Genomic DNA, 21,228 nt, shown 5'->3' with positions numbered 1-21,228 from the left:
CTTCCCTAGGAGCTCATTCGCCTTAAGCTCCTTAAGGAATTGGTGAGGCCACTTTTAGGATATTGTGTATGGTTCTGATTATCCTTCCAACAGAAGGGCATTGTTAAATTTTGACAGCGTGTGCAGAAAAGATTTACAAGGATGTTGCTGGGACTGGAGGGTATGAGCTATGGGGAGAGGCTGAATATGCTGGGCTTTTTTCACTGGAATGTCAGAGGCTGAGGGGTGAACTTATGGAGGTTTATAAAATCATGGTGGGCATGAATAGCCATGGCCTTTTTTCTAGGGTGGGAGAGTCTAAATCTAGAGGGCATAGGTTTAAGGTGAGAGGAGAAAGATTTAAAACGACTGGAGGTGTAACTTTTTCATGCAGAGGATGGTACTTGCATGGAATGAGCTGCCAGAGGTAGTGGTGGAGGCTGGTACAATTACAATATCTAGAAGGCATTTGGATAAATACATGAATAGGAAGGGCTCAGGGGGTCATGGGTCAAATACTGGCAAATGGGTCTGAGTTAGATGGTATGTCTGATCAGCATGGACAAGTTAGACCGCTGGGTCGGTTTCTATTCTGTTTGACTATTACAAGTCATCAAATCTAGAACTGCCTATTCCCTAAAGGGCTCTACCACATGCTGCTCCAAAAAAAAAACAAGTCTGACATATTCCACAAACAGTGCCACCTGCATACTGAAATCCCCAGTGATACTGTAATCGTAGCATTCTTACATGCAGTTTCTATGTCCTGATTTATTTTCTACCCCAGATCCTGACTACTGCTGGGAGGCTCTACTACAAAAGGTTCTACACCTTCCAACCCTAAATTGCTTCTAGTTATTGATTTTTTTTTTTAAAACTAAAACGACAATACTACCTCCTCTGCGTATTTGCCTGCCCTTTCAATATGATGCACATCTTTGGATATTTAATTTCCAGTCCTGATCTCCTTGCAGCCATGTTGGTGTTGCCTATACACCATCATACCAATCAAATTTCAATTGGCGCTAATTCCTGAAACTGCCCAAATAGGACCTCTTGCCCACATTGTTGGTGTCAACAGGACCTGAAGGGCTTATGCCCGAAACGTTGATTCTCCTGCTCCTTGGATGCTGCCTGACCTACTGCGCTTTTCCAGCAACACATTTTTCAGCTCAACATGGACCCCAACAACTGGATACCCCTTCTCTCCCCTGTTTTCTTTCAAGCGGACTTGATATATCTTTCACCTTGGCACCAAGTAGGTAACACTGTGTGGTGGGGGGGGGGGGTGCTCTGAATCCGGCTTGCAAAAGGACACTGTTCCCTAATTATAGAATCCCTATCATTTTCCTTCATGCGCCTCCTACATGAATGGCTTCCTGGACTACATGCAGTGGTCAGTTCGACCATCCTCCCTGCAGACCTTTTCCTCATCCATACAGGGAGCAAGTACCACATACTTGTTGGACAGTCAAGAATAAGTAAGCCATAAAATAACCAACAAAAAGGGAGCTGCACAGAACAAAGCAATTAGCAATAATCATACATACTGGAAGACCTTAAACTTTAGTGGTGGTTTATTACAAAATGTGTGTAACAAAGCTTTCAGCTTAGAACATTAACCTCATCTCCAAAACAAAATTGAAATTCTAAATGGCACAAAAATAAGTTAATATAGCTAACCACAGTTATTAAAATTTCTTTTCCTTACAAAAAGCTAATGAGAAATTTGGTACAAAAATGGTAACATCTTCAGTACTTTGCTTTATTATGAGGTGCAAAAATATGTACATTTACTAATTTTTAATGCACACGATCAACTTCAGAGACAGTGAAAGATTACAAACATCCAACAATGAAAGCATTATTGCATTAACATTCAAATACTAGAAAAAAACAGAAGGAATCAGGAAAGATGGAAGTTTAAAAAACGTTTGCCCGGTGCAATGAACTGTATGTCTGGTTATAAATTCTCACTTGTGTCATACCAGAAATGATCCTTCAGGCTTTTTCTTAAGTTTATCCATATTTGTATACAAATCTCTCATTCATGATATCCATTGAAGTGACAGTAGCTCACTAAACTTCCCCAATGTAAGTACTGCAAATTTGAAGAAATGCTGCTCAGGAATAACCACATTTCAGAGTAAGGTTTGAATAGAGTGACACAAGAGAGCAGAGGTGTTGAATGGAAAACACAAGATTATCCATTTGTTATAATCTCCTTCAAAAGCAAAAAGGTCACATACTTTAACTTCTACACTGAGGCAACAATGCCACTTCAAAAAGCTGCTACAAACAGCTTGTAAAGAAAGGAGAATTCATTTTTGTTTAATTAGCAGCTAGCAAATGTAGATTAGTTGTCAGTTCTAAAGCAGTATCATTATAAAAGTACAAATTTCAGAAACATAACCTATTACACAAAATGGTGTGATCACCATTGAGACAAAAGAAAATCTAAATCTACTTATTATGTGCCTGATACCAACTGCATCAGAAAATCAATTTTACAAGATAGAAAAAAATCACAACACTTGTATTTATTAATTTTATTGCCAAAGTCAAAATGTTAGGGTAGAAAAAAGTGAGTTTTTTCCCCCTATTGTAATCATTAACTTGTTAGATTATGATTTGCTAAGTTAACATAGACATTCCTTGTCTCTTCAATTTTTATCCCAATACAGGCCCTTGAGATTACATCACTTCAGTAATCTGGTTAATTGCAACTGTACTTCACAAGCTTTATAACTGCCCTCAACTCTAGACTACTTGCGCCAATAGATTAAATTTTTGCTTTCTCTGCATTCATTTTTGTTATAATCTTATATCTCTAAATGCTCAATACATAGATCACGTTTTCATTTACACTTCAATTTTTTTTCTCAAAAGGGTTTTAAGCTTCCTTCATCATTGGGGAACCCAGTTTCTTCACACAATGCACAATATTGCTAATTTCTGAAGAGCTTTGGGGCATTTGGGACATGGAAGGAAAAACAAATAGTGCAAGTTCTTCCACCTCAGCTCTCAGGAAACACTGCAGTCAGTATCTGTTGGTCATGAGCAGTGTCCAGAATATATTTAATGGACTGCAATGGCTACCTGTCTTTATAGACCTTCTCAACTATCATGCAGAGGGGATATTTATTTTGCATGATTCAAAGATTTCTAATACAAAGATTTTCTTCAAATGTTGCCATAATATCACTCTGTAAATTCATGTCAATGGTAGTCGCCATCTGTAAAAAAGGGAACATTTTAAAATTATTTCAAGAGATGCAGATGTTTATAGCAAACTGAACATTTATTGCCCATCCCCAATTGCCCTCTAGATAGTGATGGGGAGCTGCCTTCTTGAACTGTTGTAATCCATATGATTTGGCACAACTACTTGAACTTATGTAGGGAATTCCAAGTTTTTGAAGTAGTGACAGTGAAGGAAGAGTAATATATTTCCAAGTCAGGATGGTGGGGGTTGGAGGGAAACCCATAAGTGGTAATATGTCCAGGCATCTTCTGCCTTTCTCCTTTTAAGTGGTAGAGGTTGCAAGTTTGGGAGGGGCCTTCAAAGGCAAACTTGGCAAGTTGCTGCTGTGCATTTTATCGATCTTATAACTGTCATTCTGTGGTAATGATAAAGGAAAATAATGTTTAAGGGTTACTGATTAAGTACTGAAAATGTGTTGCTGGAAAAGCGCAGCAGGTCAGGCAGCATCCAAGGAGCAGGAGAATCGACGTTTCGGGCATGAGCCCTTCTTCAGGAATGAGGAAATTGTACCAAGCAGGCTAAGATAAAAGGTAGGGAGGAGGGACTTGAGGGAGGGGCATTGGAAATGCGATAGGTGGAAGGAGGTTAAGGTGAGGGTGATAGGCCAGAGCGGGGGTGGGGGCGGAGAGGTCAGGAAGAAGATTGCAGGTTAGGAAGGTGATGCTGAGTTCGAGGGTTGGGACTGAGACAAGGTGGGGGGGGGGGGGGGGGGGAAGAGGGGAAATGAGGAAACTGGAGAAATCAGAGTTCATCCCTTGTGGTTGGAGGGTTCCTTGGAGGAAGAGCGCCTCATCTTCCGCCTGCTGTCGTGTTGCTATGGTCTGGCGATGGAGGAGTCCAAGGACCTGCATGTCCTTGGTGGAGTGGTTGCTTTATTCTGGATTTGAGTGTTGTCCAAATTACCATCATCGAGGCAAGTAGGTAGTATTTTGTTACACACCTGATCAGTTTGAGTTACCAAAAAATGTTAAGTTAACAAACAGTTAAAAACTTCCAGCAAAAGAAAATGTAGAACCTATTTATAAAGGACTGGCTTAGCTGTTATATTATTATTTTGTTATTATGTTTTAAATAATCAAATAACTGTTACTCATAATAATTGGTCTTGTTATGATCCTAGCTGATGGTAATACAGAACAATCCAGATCCCAGAGTAAAACCTGGCTTGATAAGCCGCAAGTTCTATGTGTCTTTTTGGTTATCATGGGAAGTCAGTTACTCAACAGTCACCAGAACTTGCATAAGTCAGTTTTGACATAACGTGACAGACGGAATCTCGCGTTAAGAAAATAGTGTAATACAGCACCATTTAAACTGAGGTCGGAATCACGTTATAGCCACATGGGTAAGGAACGTTTGCGCTATAGCTAATTCCTGTTGAAGAAACAGGTTATAGCAGAATTGACTGTAGTTTGAATAAAAGAACAAGGTTGAGAGGGGAGAGTGAGGAGCAGAGGACTGCTGGGAAGGTGAGTAAAATTGTTTTCAAAAAAAAAAAACTTACCTCGGGCGTCAGGGCCTCCGTTTGTCGAGAGGTGAGAGTGAGGAGCACTCTCTCTTTTTAAGGGAGCAGCAGAGGGAGAGGCCACACGAGGAGCAGAGCACTGCTGGGTATATATTTGGGCAGCGGCTGAATCCCAAGACACTACACGTGTAGTGTCTCCCACCAATCCTCCTCCTCTAACCAAACAACAAAGGGAATCTCGTGTATTGTTAAGGTAAGGTGTTATAATTTATGTTTGTGTATCGTGTGATAGATTTCAAAGTTTAATATTGGTTGGTTAGTTGAATAAGACTGTAGAGAAGTACTAGAAATTATTTAACTCATAAATTTATATAAATTAATTAAGTAGAGATGGCTGGACAGGTGGTGTGCTGTGGCTGTATGATGTGGGAGCTGGCTGATCCCATTGTGAACGGCAGCAACCACATCTGCAGCAAGTGTTGGTTGCTGGAAGAACTCCAGATCAGAGTTGATGATTTGGAATCGGAGCTTCAAACACTAGCACATCCAGGAGGGGGAGAGCTACCTGGATGCTTTGTTTCAGAAGACAGTCTCACCCGCTAGATTAAGTAATTCAAACTCGCGAGTGATCAGGGACAACAGGGTGTGACTAAGTGAGGCAGGTAGGGGGATTCTGAGTTCAGGAGTGGAACAGCCTCAGCCCTTGACCTTGGCCAACAGGTATGAGATTTTTGCTCCCTGTATGGATGAGGAAAAGGGTGTGAACAGGATGAGCCAGCTGACCACGGCACCATGGTGTAGAAGGCCATTCAAGAGGGGGGAGCAAAAAGACAAGTAGTTGTTCTAGGGAATTCTATAATTAGGGGGAACAGATAGTATTCTTTGCGGGCCGGATTGGGAGTCCCGCATGGTGCGTTGCCTGTCCGGTGCCAGGGTACAGGACATCTCCAACCAGCTTGAAAGGATATTGGAGTGGGAGAGACAGGATCCAATTGTTGTGGTCCACGTTGTTTGTGCAAGGCTTGGAAGGAGGACCTGTTTGGGGATTATCAAGCACTATGAGGAAATTGAAGAACAGGTCTTCGAGGGTCATAATCTCTGGATTACTGCCCGAGCCATGTGCTAATTGGCACAGGGATAAGAAAATTAGGGAAGCAAACACCTGGCTAAGAGATTGGTGTGGGGAAGAGGGATTCTATTTCATGGGACATTGACATCAGGTTTGGAACCGGAGGGATCTCTGTTGATGGGATGGTCTCTACCTGAACCAATCTGGAACCAGTGTTCTGGTGAAAAGAATAAATAGGATGGTCATTAGGACTTTAAACTTGACAGTCGGGGGCGGGGTGGGTAGGGAAAGGGAAAGCAACGGAGTATGGAGTCAGGTAGAAAGATAAGCAGCAGGTTAGCATGTGTGCAGGGTTTAAGTTCGAGGCAGACTAGGAATGAAGCAAAGAAGGATGGATAACATAGGACATATTACTAGAGATGTTAGCATTAAGGCGCTTTATCTAAATGCTCGTAGTATTTGTAACAAAGTAGATGAATTAACAACACAAATCTTCGTGATTGATTACGATGTGGTAGGCATCACAGACGTGTTTGCAGGGGGTTCAGGACTGGTAGTTAAACATCCAAGGATTTACAACTTATTGAAAAGACAGGGAGATAGGGGGGGGGGGGGGGGGGCAGGGTTGCCTTGTTATTTAAGAATCAGATTAAATCTATGGCACTGAATGACAGGGTCAGATGATGCGAGTCTGTGTGGGTGGAGTTGAGGAACCACAAAGGCAAAAAAAAAAACCATAATGGGAGTTAAGTACAGAAGTCCCGGCAGTGGTCAGGACCAGGGATGCAAGATGTACCAAGAAATAGATAGCGCATGTCAGAAAGGCAAGGTCACAGTGATCATGGGGGACTTCAATGTGCAGGTGGACTGGCTGAATAATGTTGTTGGTGGATCCAAAGAAAAGGAATTCATGGATTGCTTACAGGATGGCTTTTTGGAACAGCTTGCGATGGAGCCCACAAAGGAGCAGGCTATTCTGGATTTAGTGCTATGTAATGAGCCAGACTTTGTAAAAGAGCTTACAGTAAGGGAACGCTTAGGAGGCAGTGATCATAATATGGTAGAATTCAGTCTGCAGTTTGAAAGAGAGAAGGTAAAATCGATGTAATGTTAATAAAGGTAATTACAGGGGCATGAGAGAGGAACTAACTAAAATCGACTGGAAGCAGAGCCTAGTGGGAAAGACAGTAGAGCAACAATGGCAAGAATTTCTGGGTGTAATTGAGGTCACAGTACAGAGGTTCATCCCAAAGAAAAGATAGATTATTCAGGGAGGGGTCAGAGAGCCATGGCTGACAAAGGAAGTCAGGAAATGTATCAAAGAAAAAGAGAGCACCTATAAAGTGACCAAGAGCACTGGGAAATCAGAAGATTGGGAAGACTACAAAAACAAACAGAGGATAACAGAGAGAAATAAGGAAGGAGAGGATCAAATATGAAGGTAAACTAGCCAGTAATATTAGAAATGATAGTAAAAAATTTCTTTCAATACATAAGAAACAAACGAGAGGCAAAAGTAGAAATTGGGCTGCTCCAAATTGATACTGGAAGGCTAGTGCTGGGAGACAAGGAAATAGCTGAAGAACGTAAGTATTTTGTGTCAGTCTTCACAGAGGAAGACAGGAGTAATATCCCAACAATTAAAGGAGAGTCAGAGGGAGAGTTGAGTATGGTAGCCATTACATAACAAAGTGCTAGAAAAGGTGGAAGGTCTAAAAAAAAAGCCCAATAAATCTCCTGGCCCGGATGGGCTACATCAAAGAGTTCAGAGAGAGGTGGCTGAGGAACTAGTGGAGGCGCTGACTGTGATCTTTCAAAAATCACTGGAGTCAGGGAAAGTCCCAAATGATTTAAAAATTGCTGTTGTAACTCCCTTGTTCAAGAAAGGATAAAGACAAAAGGTGGAAAATCATAGGCCGATTAGCCTCACCTCAGTTGTAGGTAAAATTCTAGAATCCATCAGTAAGGAAGAGATTTCTAAATTCTTGGAAGTACAGGGTCAGATTAGAACAAGTCAACATGAATTTACTAAGGGGAGGTCGTGCCTGACAAACCTGTTAGAATTCTTTGAAGAGGTCACAAGTAGTTTAGACCAGGGAAACCCAGTGGATGTTATCTACCTAGACTTCCAAAAGGCCTTTGATAAGGTGCCTCTCGAGAGGCTGCTGAGTAAGGGGAGGGCCCATAGTTCGAGGTGAGCTACTGGCATGGATTAGGGATTGGCTGCCTGACAGAAGGCAGAAGTTTGGGATAAAAGGTTCTTTTTCGGAATGGCAGCTGGTGACAAGTGGGGTCCTGCAGGGCTCAGTGTTTGGGCCTCAGCTATTCACTTTATACATTAATGATCTGGACGAAGGGACGGGGGCATTCTGGCGAAGTTCACCGATGATACGAAGTTAGGCAGACAGGCAGGGAGTACTGAGGTGGTGGGGAGGCTGCAGAAAGATTTAGACAGTTTAGGAGAGTGGCCCAAGAAATGGTTGATGAAATTCAATGTGAGCAAATATGAGGTCTTGTGCTTTGGCAAAAAGAATACAGGCATGGACTATTTTTTAAACGGTAAGAAAATTCATAAAGCCGAAGTACAAAGGGATCTGGGAGTGCTAGTCCAGGATTCTCTAAAGATTGATTTGCAGGTTGAGTCCGTGATTAAGAAAGCAAATGCAATGTTGTTATTTAACTTAAGAGGGTTGGAATATAAAAGCAGCAATGTGCTTTGAGACATTATAAAGCTCTAGTTAGGCCCCATTTAGAATACGGTGTCCAATTTTGGACCCCACACCTCAGGAAATACATACTGGCACTGGAGTATATCCAGCAGAGATTCACATGGATGATCCCTTGAATGGTAGGCCTAACATAATGATTGGCTGAGGATCCTAGGATTGAATTCATTAGAGTTTAGAAGGTTGAGGGGAGATCTAATAGAAACTTACAAGATAATGCATGACTTAGAAAGGGTGGATGCTGGGAAGTTGTTTCCATTAGGCGGGGAGACTAGGATCTGTGGGCAGAGTCAATTTAGAATGGATATGAGGAGACATTTCTTGGTGAGTCTGTGGAATTCACTGCCACGAAGCGCAATGGAGGCCGGGATGTTGGGTCTCTTCTTGATCTCGCAAGGAATTAAGGGCTATGGGAAGAGTGCAGGTAAGTGGTATTGAAACGCCCATCAGCCATGATTAAATAGCTAAGTGGACCCGATGGGCTGAATGGCCTTACTTCCACTCCTACGTCTTACGGTCTTATGGTTTAGAAGACAAAAATAAAAATTATATTACAAACCATATTCTTGTGGGCAAATCACCTTTCATTCAGCTACTAATTAAGAAATCTCACAGACAATCAAGTACTGAAAGAAATGATTTAAATTTTATTGAACGTAGCAACCAAAATAAGACCTCAAGTAAGCGAGTTAAACCTCAACTCAACTTGGCTATTACCTGATTAATGGTGGAACTTAGCAACGATTTCAAGTGACAGTGTCTGTTTCTAGACGTGTCCAGAGTTTGATCCTTTTGCTAAGTTACTCTCCAACAGAACTCCAGAGAGCATGTTCAATTCTTATACAGTCCTTCAGAGGACTGTGACAGATATTACTGATAATTTTTATTTTTAAGTCCTTTCATCTAAATTACTGAAAGTCTGTAGCTTGCCTCATCAGAAATAGCTCCCGTGTTCCTGGTTACATTCTGCATTGGCTGCCTGTTTGAAGACCTGCTTTCCTGCAGTTAACTCCTTAAATTCTTCTGCAGGCCATCATTGGCTTGTGGCTTGAGAAGCTAGATGCTTTATGCAAGTGTCAAAGCAATTTTGTTCATGCAGTTTTAACTCCCTTTTAAAAAAATTAACCTAGTTTTCTAATCAACCTCTTCAGAGATATTATTACACTCCTCTGGAGCAGGTGGGATTTGAACCTGGGTCTCCTAAGTCCAGGGCAAGGATACTACCATGTGTCACTAGAGAACCTACAATTCCCTCTTTTCACAGATGTAACTAATTGGTTTCAATTCCTGTAGAAGTTTCGGCTCGTCCTGTAGCAGTTTATTCCAGACAGTTTTGCTGCTTCTTTCCATGTGTGCCAGCTTGTCTTTGCTAACTCATTATTAAAAGTTCTGAAGTCTACACTATCACAATATTAGATAGAAACATTTGAGGGATCTCATTACAAACATTAAAAAGATTCACCCACTTTATTCCATCAACACACTCCCACATACTAAAAAAACTTTAATGCAATCATCCTCATCGCCACACTGAAGCGTCTTGTGCATCTGGCACGGATGTAATTGGCTTTCATGCAACAAATTTCAGTGCAGTTACTTGATGCTTCTTTCATTGGCTAATGTCTGCTCCAAACACTAATGCTTCCTCTAAGCTGCACACTTACACAGATGTTGAGAAGTTCATGCTGATGAACATTGCTTCCATTTCCAGAAGCCGCTAATGTACATGGACCTCTCAGGTCTGCATAACAGGAAGAAACATTAAAAGGGAACATTGCTAGAGACCTTTAAAACAAACTGCTACTCACATGTCTATTACTTAACATGGATTCCCTAAATTCACCTCTTCAAGATGTCTTCTGATACTTCTGTAGCCTTTCACTTCTAGAATTTCCTTCTCCTTGAATTCTATGCACTTCAGGACTTCTCTCTCGCCCTGACTGCTTGCAGAATGCTGATTTCCCCAATCCGAGCGGTCATACAACTCAAGTGAGCAGAAACCTTAGCAATCATCTGCCTCAGCCGAAGTGACAAGACTTCTTGTAAACTTTAGTCATTTCAAAACTACATTTAACTTTAAAAAGCCAGATATTCACAATTGAAAAACTAGAATCTGTTTTCCTTCTCTTTAGAACCCAAGTTCTCAAATAATAAAATTAATCTTCATAACTGTAAAATATATTTGCTTTATATTCTAAAAAATTATATACTAAATAGGTTGCTCTACGATTTTTAAATGCTAAAGGATAATCTTAAGGTAATAGCCGCCTTCTTAGACACTTAGGATTGAAGATGACTCACTTACAGTCTGAGTTGATGGAATTTTAGATGGCTGTTAAGTTTAACATATAATCTGCAGACTCTGCAGTTTCTGGCGATCCTTGTACTGGGAGGCAGTGTTTGGGGGATCAGGCAGAGGTGATGCTTGGAAGTTTGCACAATCGTAGGGTGGCACGGTGGCTCAGTGATTAGCACTGCTGCCTCACAGCACTAGGGTTGCATGTTCGATTCCAGCCTTGGGCAACTGTCTGTGGGGAGGTTGCACATTCTCCCAGTGTCTGCGTGGGTTTTGTCTGGGTGCTCCGGTTTCCTCCCACAGTCCAAAGATGTGCAGGTCAGGTAAATTGGCAATGTTAAATTGCCCACAGTGTTAGGTGCATTAGTCTGGGTCTGGGTGGGTTACTCTTCGGCGGGTCAGTGTGGACTTGTTGGGCCGAAGGGCCTGTTTCCACACTGTAGGGAATCTATTCTAATCTCTCAGATGCCTCAACTTCATCCCTGCATGCGTCTGATGAATTCCATGTTTAGTGCCTTCTAAATTCTCAATGTTGGCTAATCATAAGCCAGGGCTTCCCATGAGTTGGCTGACATTTTGGTTTCTTCAGAGACTATTTAAGAACACCTCAAGTGCTTCTGCTGTCCTCCTCTCTTCCAACAAGGTCAGAGTAAAACAGCCACTTCAAACATTTGGCATCAGGAACACAAATGGCGTGTCATGCTCCTGGTTGAGTGATTTGTGCCTCAAAGCTGGGAATGTTAGCTTGGCGTAGGATGCTGCGATTTGAATGCCTTTACTACCACAGGACTTTATTATCTTGCAAGAGGCACTGCTGCTGGCAATCCCCTTCGTAGAAGTCCAAGACTTCAGGTGTGTGCAGGAGCCTGTGGATCACTGTTGTCCAGTTAACAATGGCTTTAATTTTTCAGTTTGTGATCCCAGCTCACAACATTCTCTTCATTCAGGTGAAGGCAAAGTTGCATGCTACCATTATATCTGACTTTGCCAAGACAGGCTCCCTGCATTTTTAAAACAGTACATAGTTTTCACGATTTCACCACTGACCTTAAATCAACAGGGAGAAATGTTGCGCTGTGGGAGAAGGTTGGAAGAGGACTTTACTTTACTGCGATTAGCGAAAGGCTAAATTTTGCACATACTTTGGAGAAAAATTCAGCAGTAACTGCAGCTCAGTTTCTGACTGAGCACACACTCAAAAGGTCATGAGCATGCCAAAACTCAGTGACTAAGAATGAAGTGTTTTTGGTTTTGTATAGAAAATGATTAAATTAGATTGAACAATTACAGAAGCAAGATCATTCCTGGTACTCAGATGTTTTTGTTAACAGGAGGAGGACTAGCTTTAAATTAGTTATAATGACTGGTTTGTTTGTCCTTTCTGATACTGAAGCGCAACTCGAGCCTTACCTCCTTCAACTTTGAACATCCAAGATAGTTCCAGGATATATTTCAATGGTTAAGGGGCAGTTTTCATGCTACACCTTGCCATAGCGAGGATCATTCTGAACATTGTTTTTAATTAACAGTGTTCTTTAGTATTAGTATTCCGGAGAAGCTAATGTTGCCCTGAACCCCTCTATTCAGCAGCAAATTTTGAGAACACTCCATCCAGAGGACATAAATGTATTTTCTGGATCTTCTAATCTATTTTCAGGTCAGGCTACATGCAGATCATGGATACTCTGGGCATGAAGTTGCAGGATGCGACATAGTTTCTGTCACCTAAGAGTAGATGCAGGTCTATGCAAGGAGAAAGATGCCATGAATGTTGATTTTGTGGAGATCGTATTAGATTTAGCCACGCTTTTTCACCACAGCACAGACTGACAACCCTCATGTAGTCTGTCACCTCCTCACCAGCATCAGCTCTTTGCTGGCTACACTGATACAGCTATACTATATCTCAGTTCCAACAACTGTCAAATGTCACACTCTTCTCTGACATCTTTCCTGTACCTGGAGCACTGTATGAGGAAACAACACTTCCCAATAATGTAGAAGTGAGTGGTTGATCCTTCTCATCACTGTTGCATAGCAGCTGCCTCAGTACAGAGTCCAGTTTTCCACTATAAAGTCGATATATCTCAGTTTTTCCTAAACAAATGCCATTGAAAATTCCAAGTCTGCAAGTGAAGCGATAGCTTTTCAACAAGCAAATCCTATTCAGTCATGCACCTTGTGTAGATAGTTGATAAAAGATTGTTTTTAAACAAATTTACGGATAAACTCACTTATTTTTCTACAACCACAGTACCATGGCATTAAATAACATGCACCAAGTCAAAACTTAATTGACTTAAGGCAAGTGGTTTCTTAAAAATCACCCTGGATTCCTAGTCATTACATTGTATTATAGTACCACCAAAATGGAGCAATTTCTTAATGATTTGAAAGCAGCAGCTTTTGAACTGTGGACTGAAACAGCGGAGACAAATTAATTGTATATTGTGTCCTTACAGTGAATAAGAAATGTGCTTCTGCAACTTTTACAAGTGGTGGAAGCAGCTCCTTAGAGATTTAAAAACTACCTGAAAACTACCATCCGAGCAGAGTACAAGTCACATCAACTATTTAGTCATTTGTGAAATAAATTGCAGAACAGTCTTGAAAATATTTCTCTTTGGCTACTTACTGCTTCTCTTCTTCTACGTTCTTGTGCCCTTTTCCTGGCCAATTCTCTTTCTTTATCCAATGATTCTTGTTGTGTTTCATTCTCCTCCTGCATTTTCTGCTCAGTCAATTTCTCACTGACCTCGGCTTGAATTGTTTGACTCTCTTCTGGGATAATTTCCTTCTCTTTTTCTCTGCAACACAAGCAGAAAGTAGTTAAGCAAGCATTTGGGATACTTGACTTGATAAATAGGGTTCTTGAATACAAAAACAAAGAAACACAAAACATTAGTCAGCTGAAATAATATGTAGAATTCTGTGCACTACATTTTCAGAAGGTATAAAAGATATGTAGATGATAAAGCAGTACCTTATCACAGTAATACCAGTGAATGAGGGAGTAAAGTTATTTACAGATATTGGAGAAGTGAGGATTAACCTCAGAGCAAAACAGATTAAGGAATAAACTAATACAGTATTCAAAATAAAAGAGCACTCTTAATAGTTTCTCCTTTTTTGTTCTATTTCATAGTTGCGTAGATCAGCAATCAGTATCAGATTTAAATATCATAATTCGCAAAAACACAAAAGATGGAAACTTGGAAGAAATTTCTTCCCACAGATGGTGGTCAAGATCTGGAATGTTATTATACAGAAGCGTGGTGAAATACATTCAGCCCCTCAAAAATGCTTCAAGTCTTCAACCTTTTTATGGCTGAATTTTTACCTCAATGTAATCTTTCTGCACTATCCTATGGGTTAAGGAATTCCAAAGATTCACCACCTAACAGATGTTACCTAATAAATGTTACAAATAGTGTTTACAGATCTTAATTTGATCCAGAAGAAAGCAAACTTGTTTAGCTTCTCATGTCTTTCCACTAAGGATACTATCTGTAGAATGAGCTTCAGAATCTCAGTTTTATTTGGTATCAAATCTAAAAAAACTAACTTTGGACTGTAAGAGCAGCAGGTACTTCGGAACACAAAGACCTTCAGGTTCCCCTCCTGATCTGGACAGGTCACCATTCCTTCAGAGTTGCTGGTCCTCCTTGTTGTGTAGTAATGTGAAAGTACAGACTGTAGTAGTTCAAGATGAAGCCACATAACCACATTAACCACAATAAATTCTAGCTTAATCTTTGACAAACATTAAGATAGGTTAAAAATGGCTATTCCTATGAAATCAATTCTAGATCCATCACTTCATAAGATCTCGGATCAGCAGTAATATACATTTTATACTATCAGTGATGCCAAAGGCCAGGTATAATCAACAGTGATAGTTTTGACTATCTTAAGACCATAAGACCATAAGACATAGGAGTGGAAGTAAGGCCATTCGGCCCATCGAGTCCACTCCGCCATTCAATCATGGCTGATGCGCATTTCAGCTCCACTTACCAGCGTTCTCCCCGTAGCCCTTAATTCCTCGAGACAACAAGAATCTATCAATCTCGGCCTTGAAGACATTTAGCGTCCCGGCTTCCACTGCACTCCGTGGCAATGAATTCCACAGGCCCACCACTCTCTGGCTGAAGAAATGTCTCCGCATGTCTGTTCTGAAATGACCCCCTCTAATTCTAAAGCTGTGCCCAAGGATTCTAGAATCCCCACCTAACAGAAACAAAAACCCAGCATCCACCCTTTTCAAGCCATGCATTCTATTGTAAGTTTGTATTGGATGTCCCCTCAATGTTCTAAACTCTAATGAATACAATCTCAGGATCCTCATCAGTTCATCATATGTTAGGCCTAGCATTTCAGGGGTCATCCGTTTGAATCTCCACTGGACATGCTCCAGTGCCAGTATGTCCTTCCTGAGGTGTGAGACCCAAAACTGGACACAATATTCTAAATGGGGCCTAACCAGAGCTTTATAAAGTCTTAGTAGTACATCTCTGCTTTTATATTCCAACTCTCTTGAGATAAGAGACAACATTGCATTCGCGTTCTTCATCACGGACTCAACCTGCATGTTTACCTTTAGAGAATCCTCGACAAGCACTCCCAGATTCCTTTGTGCTTTGGCTTTATTAATTTTCTCACCATTTAGAAAGTAGTCTATGCTTTTATTCTTTTTGCCAAAGTGCAAGACCTCGCACTTGCTCACGTTAAATTCCATCAGCCATTTCCTGGACCACTCTCCCAACCTGTCTAGATCCTTCTGTAGCCTCCCCACTTCCTCAGTACTACCTGCCTGTCCACCTAACTTCGTATCATCGGCAAACTTCGCTAGAATGCCCCCGGTTCCCTCATCCAAATCATTAATATATAATGCGAACAGCTGTGGCACCAGCACCAAACCCTGCGGGACACCGCTCGTCACCAGCTGCCATTCTGAAAAAGAATCTTTTATTCCAACTCTCTGCCTTCTGTTAGACAGCCAATCCTCAATCCATCCCAGCAGCTCACCTCGAACACCATGGGCCCTCACCTTGCTCAGCAGCCTCCCGTGTGGCACCTTATCAAAGGCCTTTTGAAAGTCTAGATAGACCACATCCACTGGGTTTCCCTGGTCTAACCTACTTGTTACCTCTTCAAAAAATTCCAAAATCTTGTTTGCCCTTCAGCTACTTTACAGCTAAGCATCGAATACACTTTGAGGCAATCTGACAATGACATCCTATGTCTGCTGACCCACATTATTTGCTATTTCCTCATGAGCACAAATTTTAAATTATTTCAACACCTCAATAGCTATGCCTTCTCATCGCCAATATCTATCAGCACTACTAATCACCTCTCCAAATTTTCTACTCCAATTCTAATCAATTGTGAATTCTTACTCCTGCTTTTTGCCTAACTGTGCCTTCCAATACTCAAGCCAAATGCGGAAATTTCTTCCCTCTTCCATGCTAGCCCTCTACCACCCTCAGATCTTCTTAACACACTCCCTAAAACCATAGTCTTTGATCAAGCCCTCAAAGATATTTTCTAAACTCCACATAATTTGCAACAGACATTTTTTAAATCAGTAAAGGATTCAAGGGTAATGGGGAAAAGATAGCAAAGTGGAGATGGAGATCATTGGATCTTTAAAATCCCATTGAAATGGTGAAGACTTGGTGGACTGAAGACTCCTATGTCAAAGTTATACACAGAAACAATCCCTTTGGTCCAACTCATCCATGCCGACCAGATATCCTAATCTAATATAGTCCCATTTGCCAGCATTTGGCCCATATCCCTCTAAACCGTTCCTATTCATATACCCATCCAGATGCCTTCCATCACTTCCTCTGGCAGCTCATTCCATATTTGCGCCATCTTCTGCCTGAAAATGTTGCCCTCAGGTCCCTTTTAATATCTTTCACCCTCTCACCCTAAACCAATGCTCTCTAGTTCTGGACTCCCCCCACCCCAGGAAAAAGACTGTCTATTTATCCTATCCATGTCCCTCATGATATTATAAACCTCTACAAAGGTCACCCCTCAGCCTCCAATGCTTTAGGAAAACAGCCCCAGCCTGTTCAGCCTCTCCCTATAGCTCAAATCCTCCAACCCTTGCAACATCCTTGTAAATCTTTTCTGAACCCTTACAAGTTTCATAACATCTTTCTGATAGGAAGGAGACCAGAATTGTATGCAGTACTCCAAAAGTGGCCTAACCAATGTCCTGTACAGCTGCAACATGACCTCGCAACTCCTATATTCGACGTTCTGATCAATAAAGCAAACCAAACCAAAAGCCTTCTTCACTATCCTATCTACCTGCAACTCTACTTTCAAGGAACTATGAACCTGCACTCCAGGTCTCTGTCCAGCAAAACTCCCCAGCACCTTGCCAATAAGTGTATAAGACTTGCTAAGATTTGCTTTCCCAAAATGCAGCACCTCACATTTATCTAAACGAAACTCCATGCCACTCCTCAGTCCATTTGCCCAGCTGATCACTATCCCGTTGTACTGAGGTAATCTTCTTCGCTGTGCACTGTACTTCCAATTTTGGTGTCATCTGCAAACTTACTAACTGTACCTCTTAGGTTCACATCCAAATCATTTATATAAATGATGAAAAGTAGTGGACCCAGCACCGATCCTTGTGGCACTCCACTGGTCAAGGCCTCCAGTCTGAAAAGCAATCCTCCACTACCACACTGTCTTCTACTTTTGAGCCAATTCTGTATCCAAATGGCAAGTTCTCCCTGTATTCCAGGAGATCTAACCTTGCTAAACAGTCTCCCATGAGGAACCTTGTCAAATGCCTTAATGAAGCCCATATAAATCGCGTTCACTGCTCTGCCTTCATCAGTCCTCTTTGTTCTATGTTCTCTGTTCCTTCTTCAAAAAACTCAATTAAGTTTGAGAGACAGGACTTCCCACACACAAAGCCATGCTGACTATCCCTCATCAGTCCTTGCCTTTCTAAATGCATGTAAATCCTGCCCCTCAGGATTCCCGCCAACAACTTGCCCACCAACAGTGACAGGCTCACCCATCTATAATTCCCTGGCTTTTCCTTACCACTTTTCTTAAATAGTGGCACCACGTTAGCCAACCTCCAGTCTTGCGGTACCTCACCTGTGACCATCCATGATGCAAATAGCTCTGCAAGGGGCCCAGCAATCGCTTCTCTGACTTCCCAGAGTTCTAGGGTACACCTTATCAGGTCCTTGGAATTTATCCACTTTTATGTATTTGAAGATATCCAGTACCATCTCTGTTGTAATATTTTTATGAATAATGACATTCTTATTTGGATTATAGTAGGCTTGACATTTACCTTATGGTTCTGCAGCTTCAAATATCAAGGAGCAATGAGACAGCAATAGTCCAGTGGTATCAGTGGACCGTTAATCCAAAGACGCAGATAGCAGAACTTGAATTGAATAAAAATCTGGAATTAAGTGTCTAATGATGACCATGAATCTATTGTCAATTGTTGGGAAAACGTACCTGGTTCATCAAGGTCCTTTAGAGAAGGAAACTGTTGTCCTTACCCAGTCTGGCCTACATTTGACTCCAAAACCACAGCAACGTGGTTGACTCTTAACTACCCTCAGGGCAATACATGTTGGCCTAGCCATGGATGCCCTCATCCTGTGAATAAATTAAAATAAAGCCAACTAGAAAACTGGACAAACTACATGCATCTTGCAGCTCAGCATAGTCTTCTGTTCTGTCTGGTTTTACAGTGTTGATATTTGTGCTGAAACAAACCATCTTATTAGCAAGTGAAGATGTCAGGGAGGCAATGGCCTAGTGGTATTATTGCTATACTATTAATTCAGAAACTCAGCTAATTTTCTGGGGACTTGCATTCAAATCCCACCATGGCAGATAGCGGAATTTGAATTCAATAAAGAATCTAGAATTAAGAGTCTAATGATGACCATAAATTCATTGCTTGTTGGAAAAACTTATCTGGTTCACTAACGTCCTTTAGAAAAAGGGAACTGCCATCCTTGCCTGGTTTGGCCTACATGTGACTCCAGACCCACAGCATTGTGGTGGACTCTTAACTGCCCTCTCGGCAATTAGGGATGGGCAATAAATGCTGCCCTAGCTAGAGATACCCACATCCCATGAGTGAATAAATAATTTTTAAAAATTAGTGAATTGTAGAATGCAATCAATGAGCACTGCAAACTCCACACAGACAGCCACCAGAGGTGACAATCCTGAATTGCTTGTCAATGCATTATGAAATTCGAAGGTTGTAGCATAATAGTAATGTCACTTGATGAGTATTCCACAGTTCCTAACACACTGGGGTTAGAGTCCTGTGAAATTTAAAAAAAAAATCTGGAATTTAAAAAGTTTCTTTATTGTTGACCATGTAACCACTGTCCATTGTAAATACCCAGTATCCTTTAGAGAAGGAAATCTGTCATCCTTACTTGGCCTGACCTACACACTACTCCGACACACAGCAGTGCAGTTGATTCTTAACTACCCTCTCAAATGGCCTAGCCAATTCAAGGGCAATAAGGGATGGGCAATAAACATTGATCCTGTCAGCAATGCCCATTTTCATGAATAATGTTTTTAAAAAGTGCAGTCAAGTAAAATACATAAGCTGACTATAAAAGCTTCTACGGGCATGCAGAAAGGAAATGCTTAGCTAAAATGAAAGATAGTATTACAGGCGATGTCAGGGGAATTTATAATGCGGAATAGAGAAATGGCAGAGAAGTTAAATATTACTGTTTCACTGAGGAAGACTCAAGAAATCTCTCAGAACTTCAAAAATAATTCCATGTGACTGTGGAGAATGAGTAGTAGCAGGAAATTAGTAAGAAAATTGTACTGGAGAAATTAATGGGGTTGAAAGTTGATAAATCCCCAGTACCTTATTCTCATCTAGATGAGTGCTGAAGGAGATAGCTGGAGAGAAATATGGTGCAATTGAGGTTACTTTCCAAAATTAATAGATTCTGGAATGACTCTTGTGGGTTGAAAGGCAGCAAATGTCACTCACTATTCAAGAAGAGAACGAGAGAGAAAACCAGGAACTACAAACCTGTTAGCCTTACATCAGAGGTAGGGAGAAAGTGAGGGCTGCAGATGCTGGAGATCAGAGCTGAAAACGTGTTGCTGGAAAAGCGCAGGTCAGGCAGCATCCAAGGAACAGGAGAATCGACGTTTCGGGCATAAGCCCTTCTTCAGGTAGGGAAAATACTAGATTCTATTGCAAAGGATGCAATAAGTAAACACTTGGATAATAATGATCTGATTGGACATAGTCAGCATGTATTTCGAAATAAGAAATCCTGCTGGACAAGTTTGGAGTATTTTTGAAGATGTTACTGGAAAAACAATAAAGCAGAATTGATGGATAGCATATTTAGATTTTCAGAAAGTGTTTGATAAACTTCTCCACAGGAGGCTGGTTAGAAAAATTAAAGAATATGGGATATAAAATAATGTACTTACATGATTAATGATCAGCTGACAGACTGAAAACAGGAGTATGTATAATATGTTATTCTCATATTGGCAGACTGATTAGTGGGGTACTTCAAGGATCAGCAATTAGGCCCCAGTTGTGTTCTCACACACACACACACACAAAATCAATAATTTGGAGTTGGGAGACCAAATGTAATATTTCCAAATATGCAAATACAAAACTAAACAAGCACATTTGTGACAGGAAGATGTAAAGCAGCTTCAGGAGAATTTGGACAGATGTAGTGAATAACAAGAATGTGGGAGATGGAAAATAATGTGAAAATGTGAGGTCATTCACTTTGCAAGAAGAAACAGACATGCAAAGTACTTCATAAGTGGTGAAAGATAGGTAAGTATAAATGTAACAAAAGACCTTAGTAGTTTCACAAGCAGGTGTAGCAAGCTATTGGGAAGACTAATTGATTAGAACCCTTTGTTGCAAGGGATTTTGAGTACAAGAGTAGTGAAGTCTTGCTTCCATTGTATAAAAGTTTGGTTAGATCATAGTGGGAGTAGTGTGTACAATTTTGATCTCCTTATCTTGAGGAAGATATTATTGCCATAGAGAAAGTGCAATGAAGGTTCATCAGACTTGTTCCCAGGATGACAGGACTGTCCTATGAAGATAGATTGGGCAAACGGGTCCTATATTCTCGGTTTGGGTGGAACTGAGAAATAAGAAAGGGATGATCACCTTATTGGGATTGTATTATAGACCCCCCAATAGTCAGAAGGAAATTGAGAAACAAATTTGTAAATATAATAGGATAGTTATAGTAGGGGATTTTAACTTTCCAAACATCGACTGGGACTGCCATAGTGTTAAAGGTTTAGATGGAGAGGAATTTCTTAAGTGTGTACAAGACAATTTTCTGATTCAGTATGTGGATGTACCTACTAGAGAAGGTGCAAAACTTG

General features: G+C 41.0%; 1 protein-coding gene across 1 annotated transcript in view; it reads right to left on the bottom strand.

The window, feature by feature from the left end:
* Nucleotides 1–2,160: 2,160 nt before the first annotated feature.
* LOC122554708 (bromodomain-containing protein 3-like) overlaps nt 2,161–21,228 on the bottom strand; it is a 113,947-nt gene continuing 94,879 nt past the window's right edge. The window contains exons 18-19 of the mRNA XM_043700084.1: nt 13,436–13,607; nt 2,161–3,215 (exon numbers count right to left, since the gene is read on the bottom strand). Coding sequence (XP_043556019.1) covers nt 3,135–3,215; nt 13,436–13,607 — 253 coding nt within the window. The 3' untranslated portion in view covers nt 2,161–3,134. The remainder of the gene's footprint in view (nt 3,216–13,435; nt 13,608–21,228) is intronic.

The sequence above is a fragment of the Chiloscyllium plagiosum genome, chromosome 11, assembly GCF_004010195.1.
Source record: "Chiloscyllium plagiosum isolate BGI_BamShark_2017 chromosome 11, ASM401019v2, whole genome shotgun sequence".
Lineage (NCBI taxonomy): Eukaryota > Metazoa > Chordata > Chondrichthyes > Orectolobiformes > Hemiscylliidae > Chiloscyllium > Chiloscyllium plagiosum.
The sequence above is the reverse complement of the archived record's forward strand: the minus strand, read 5'-3'. Positions and strand labels throughout refer to the sequence as shown.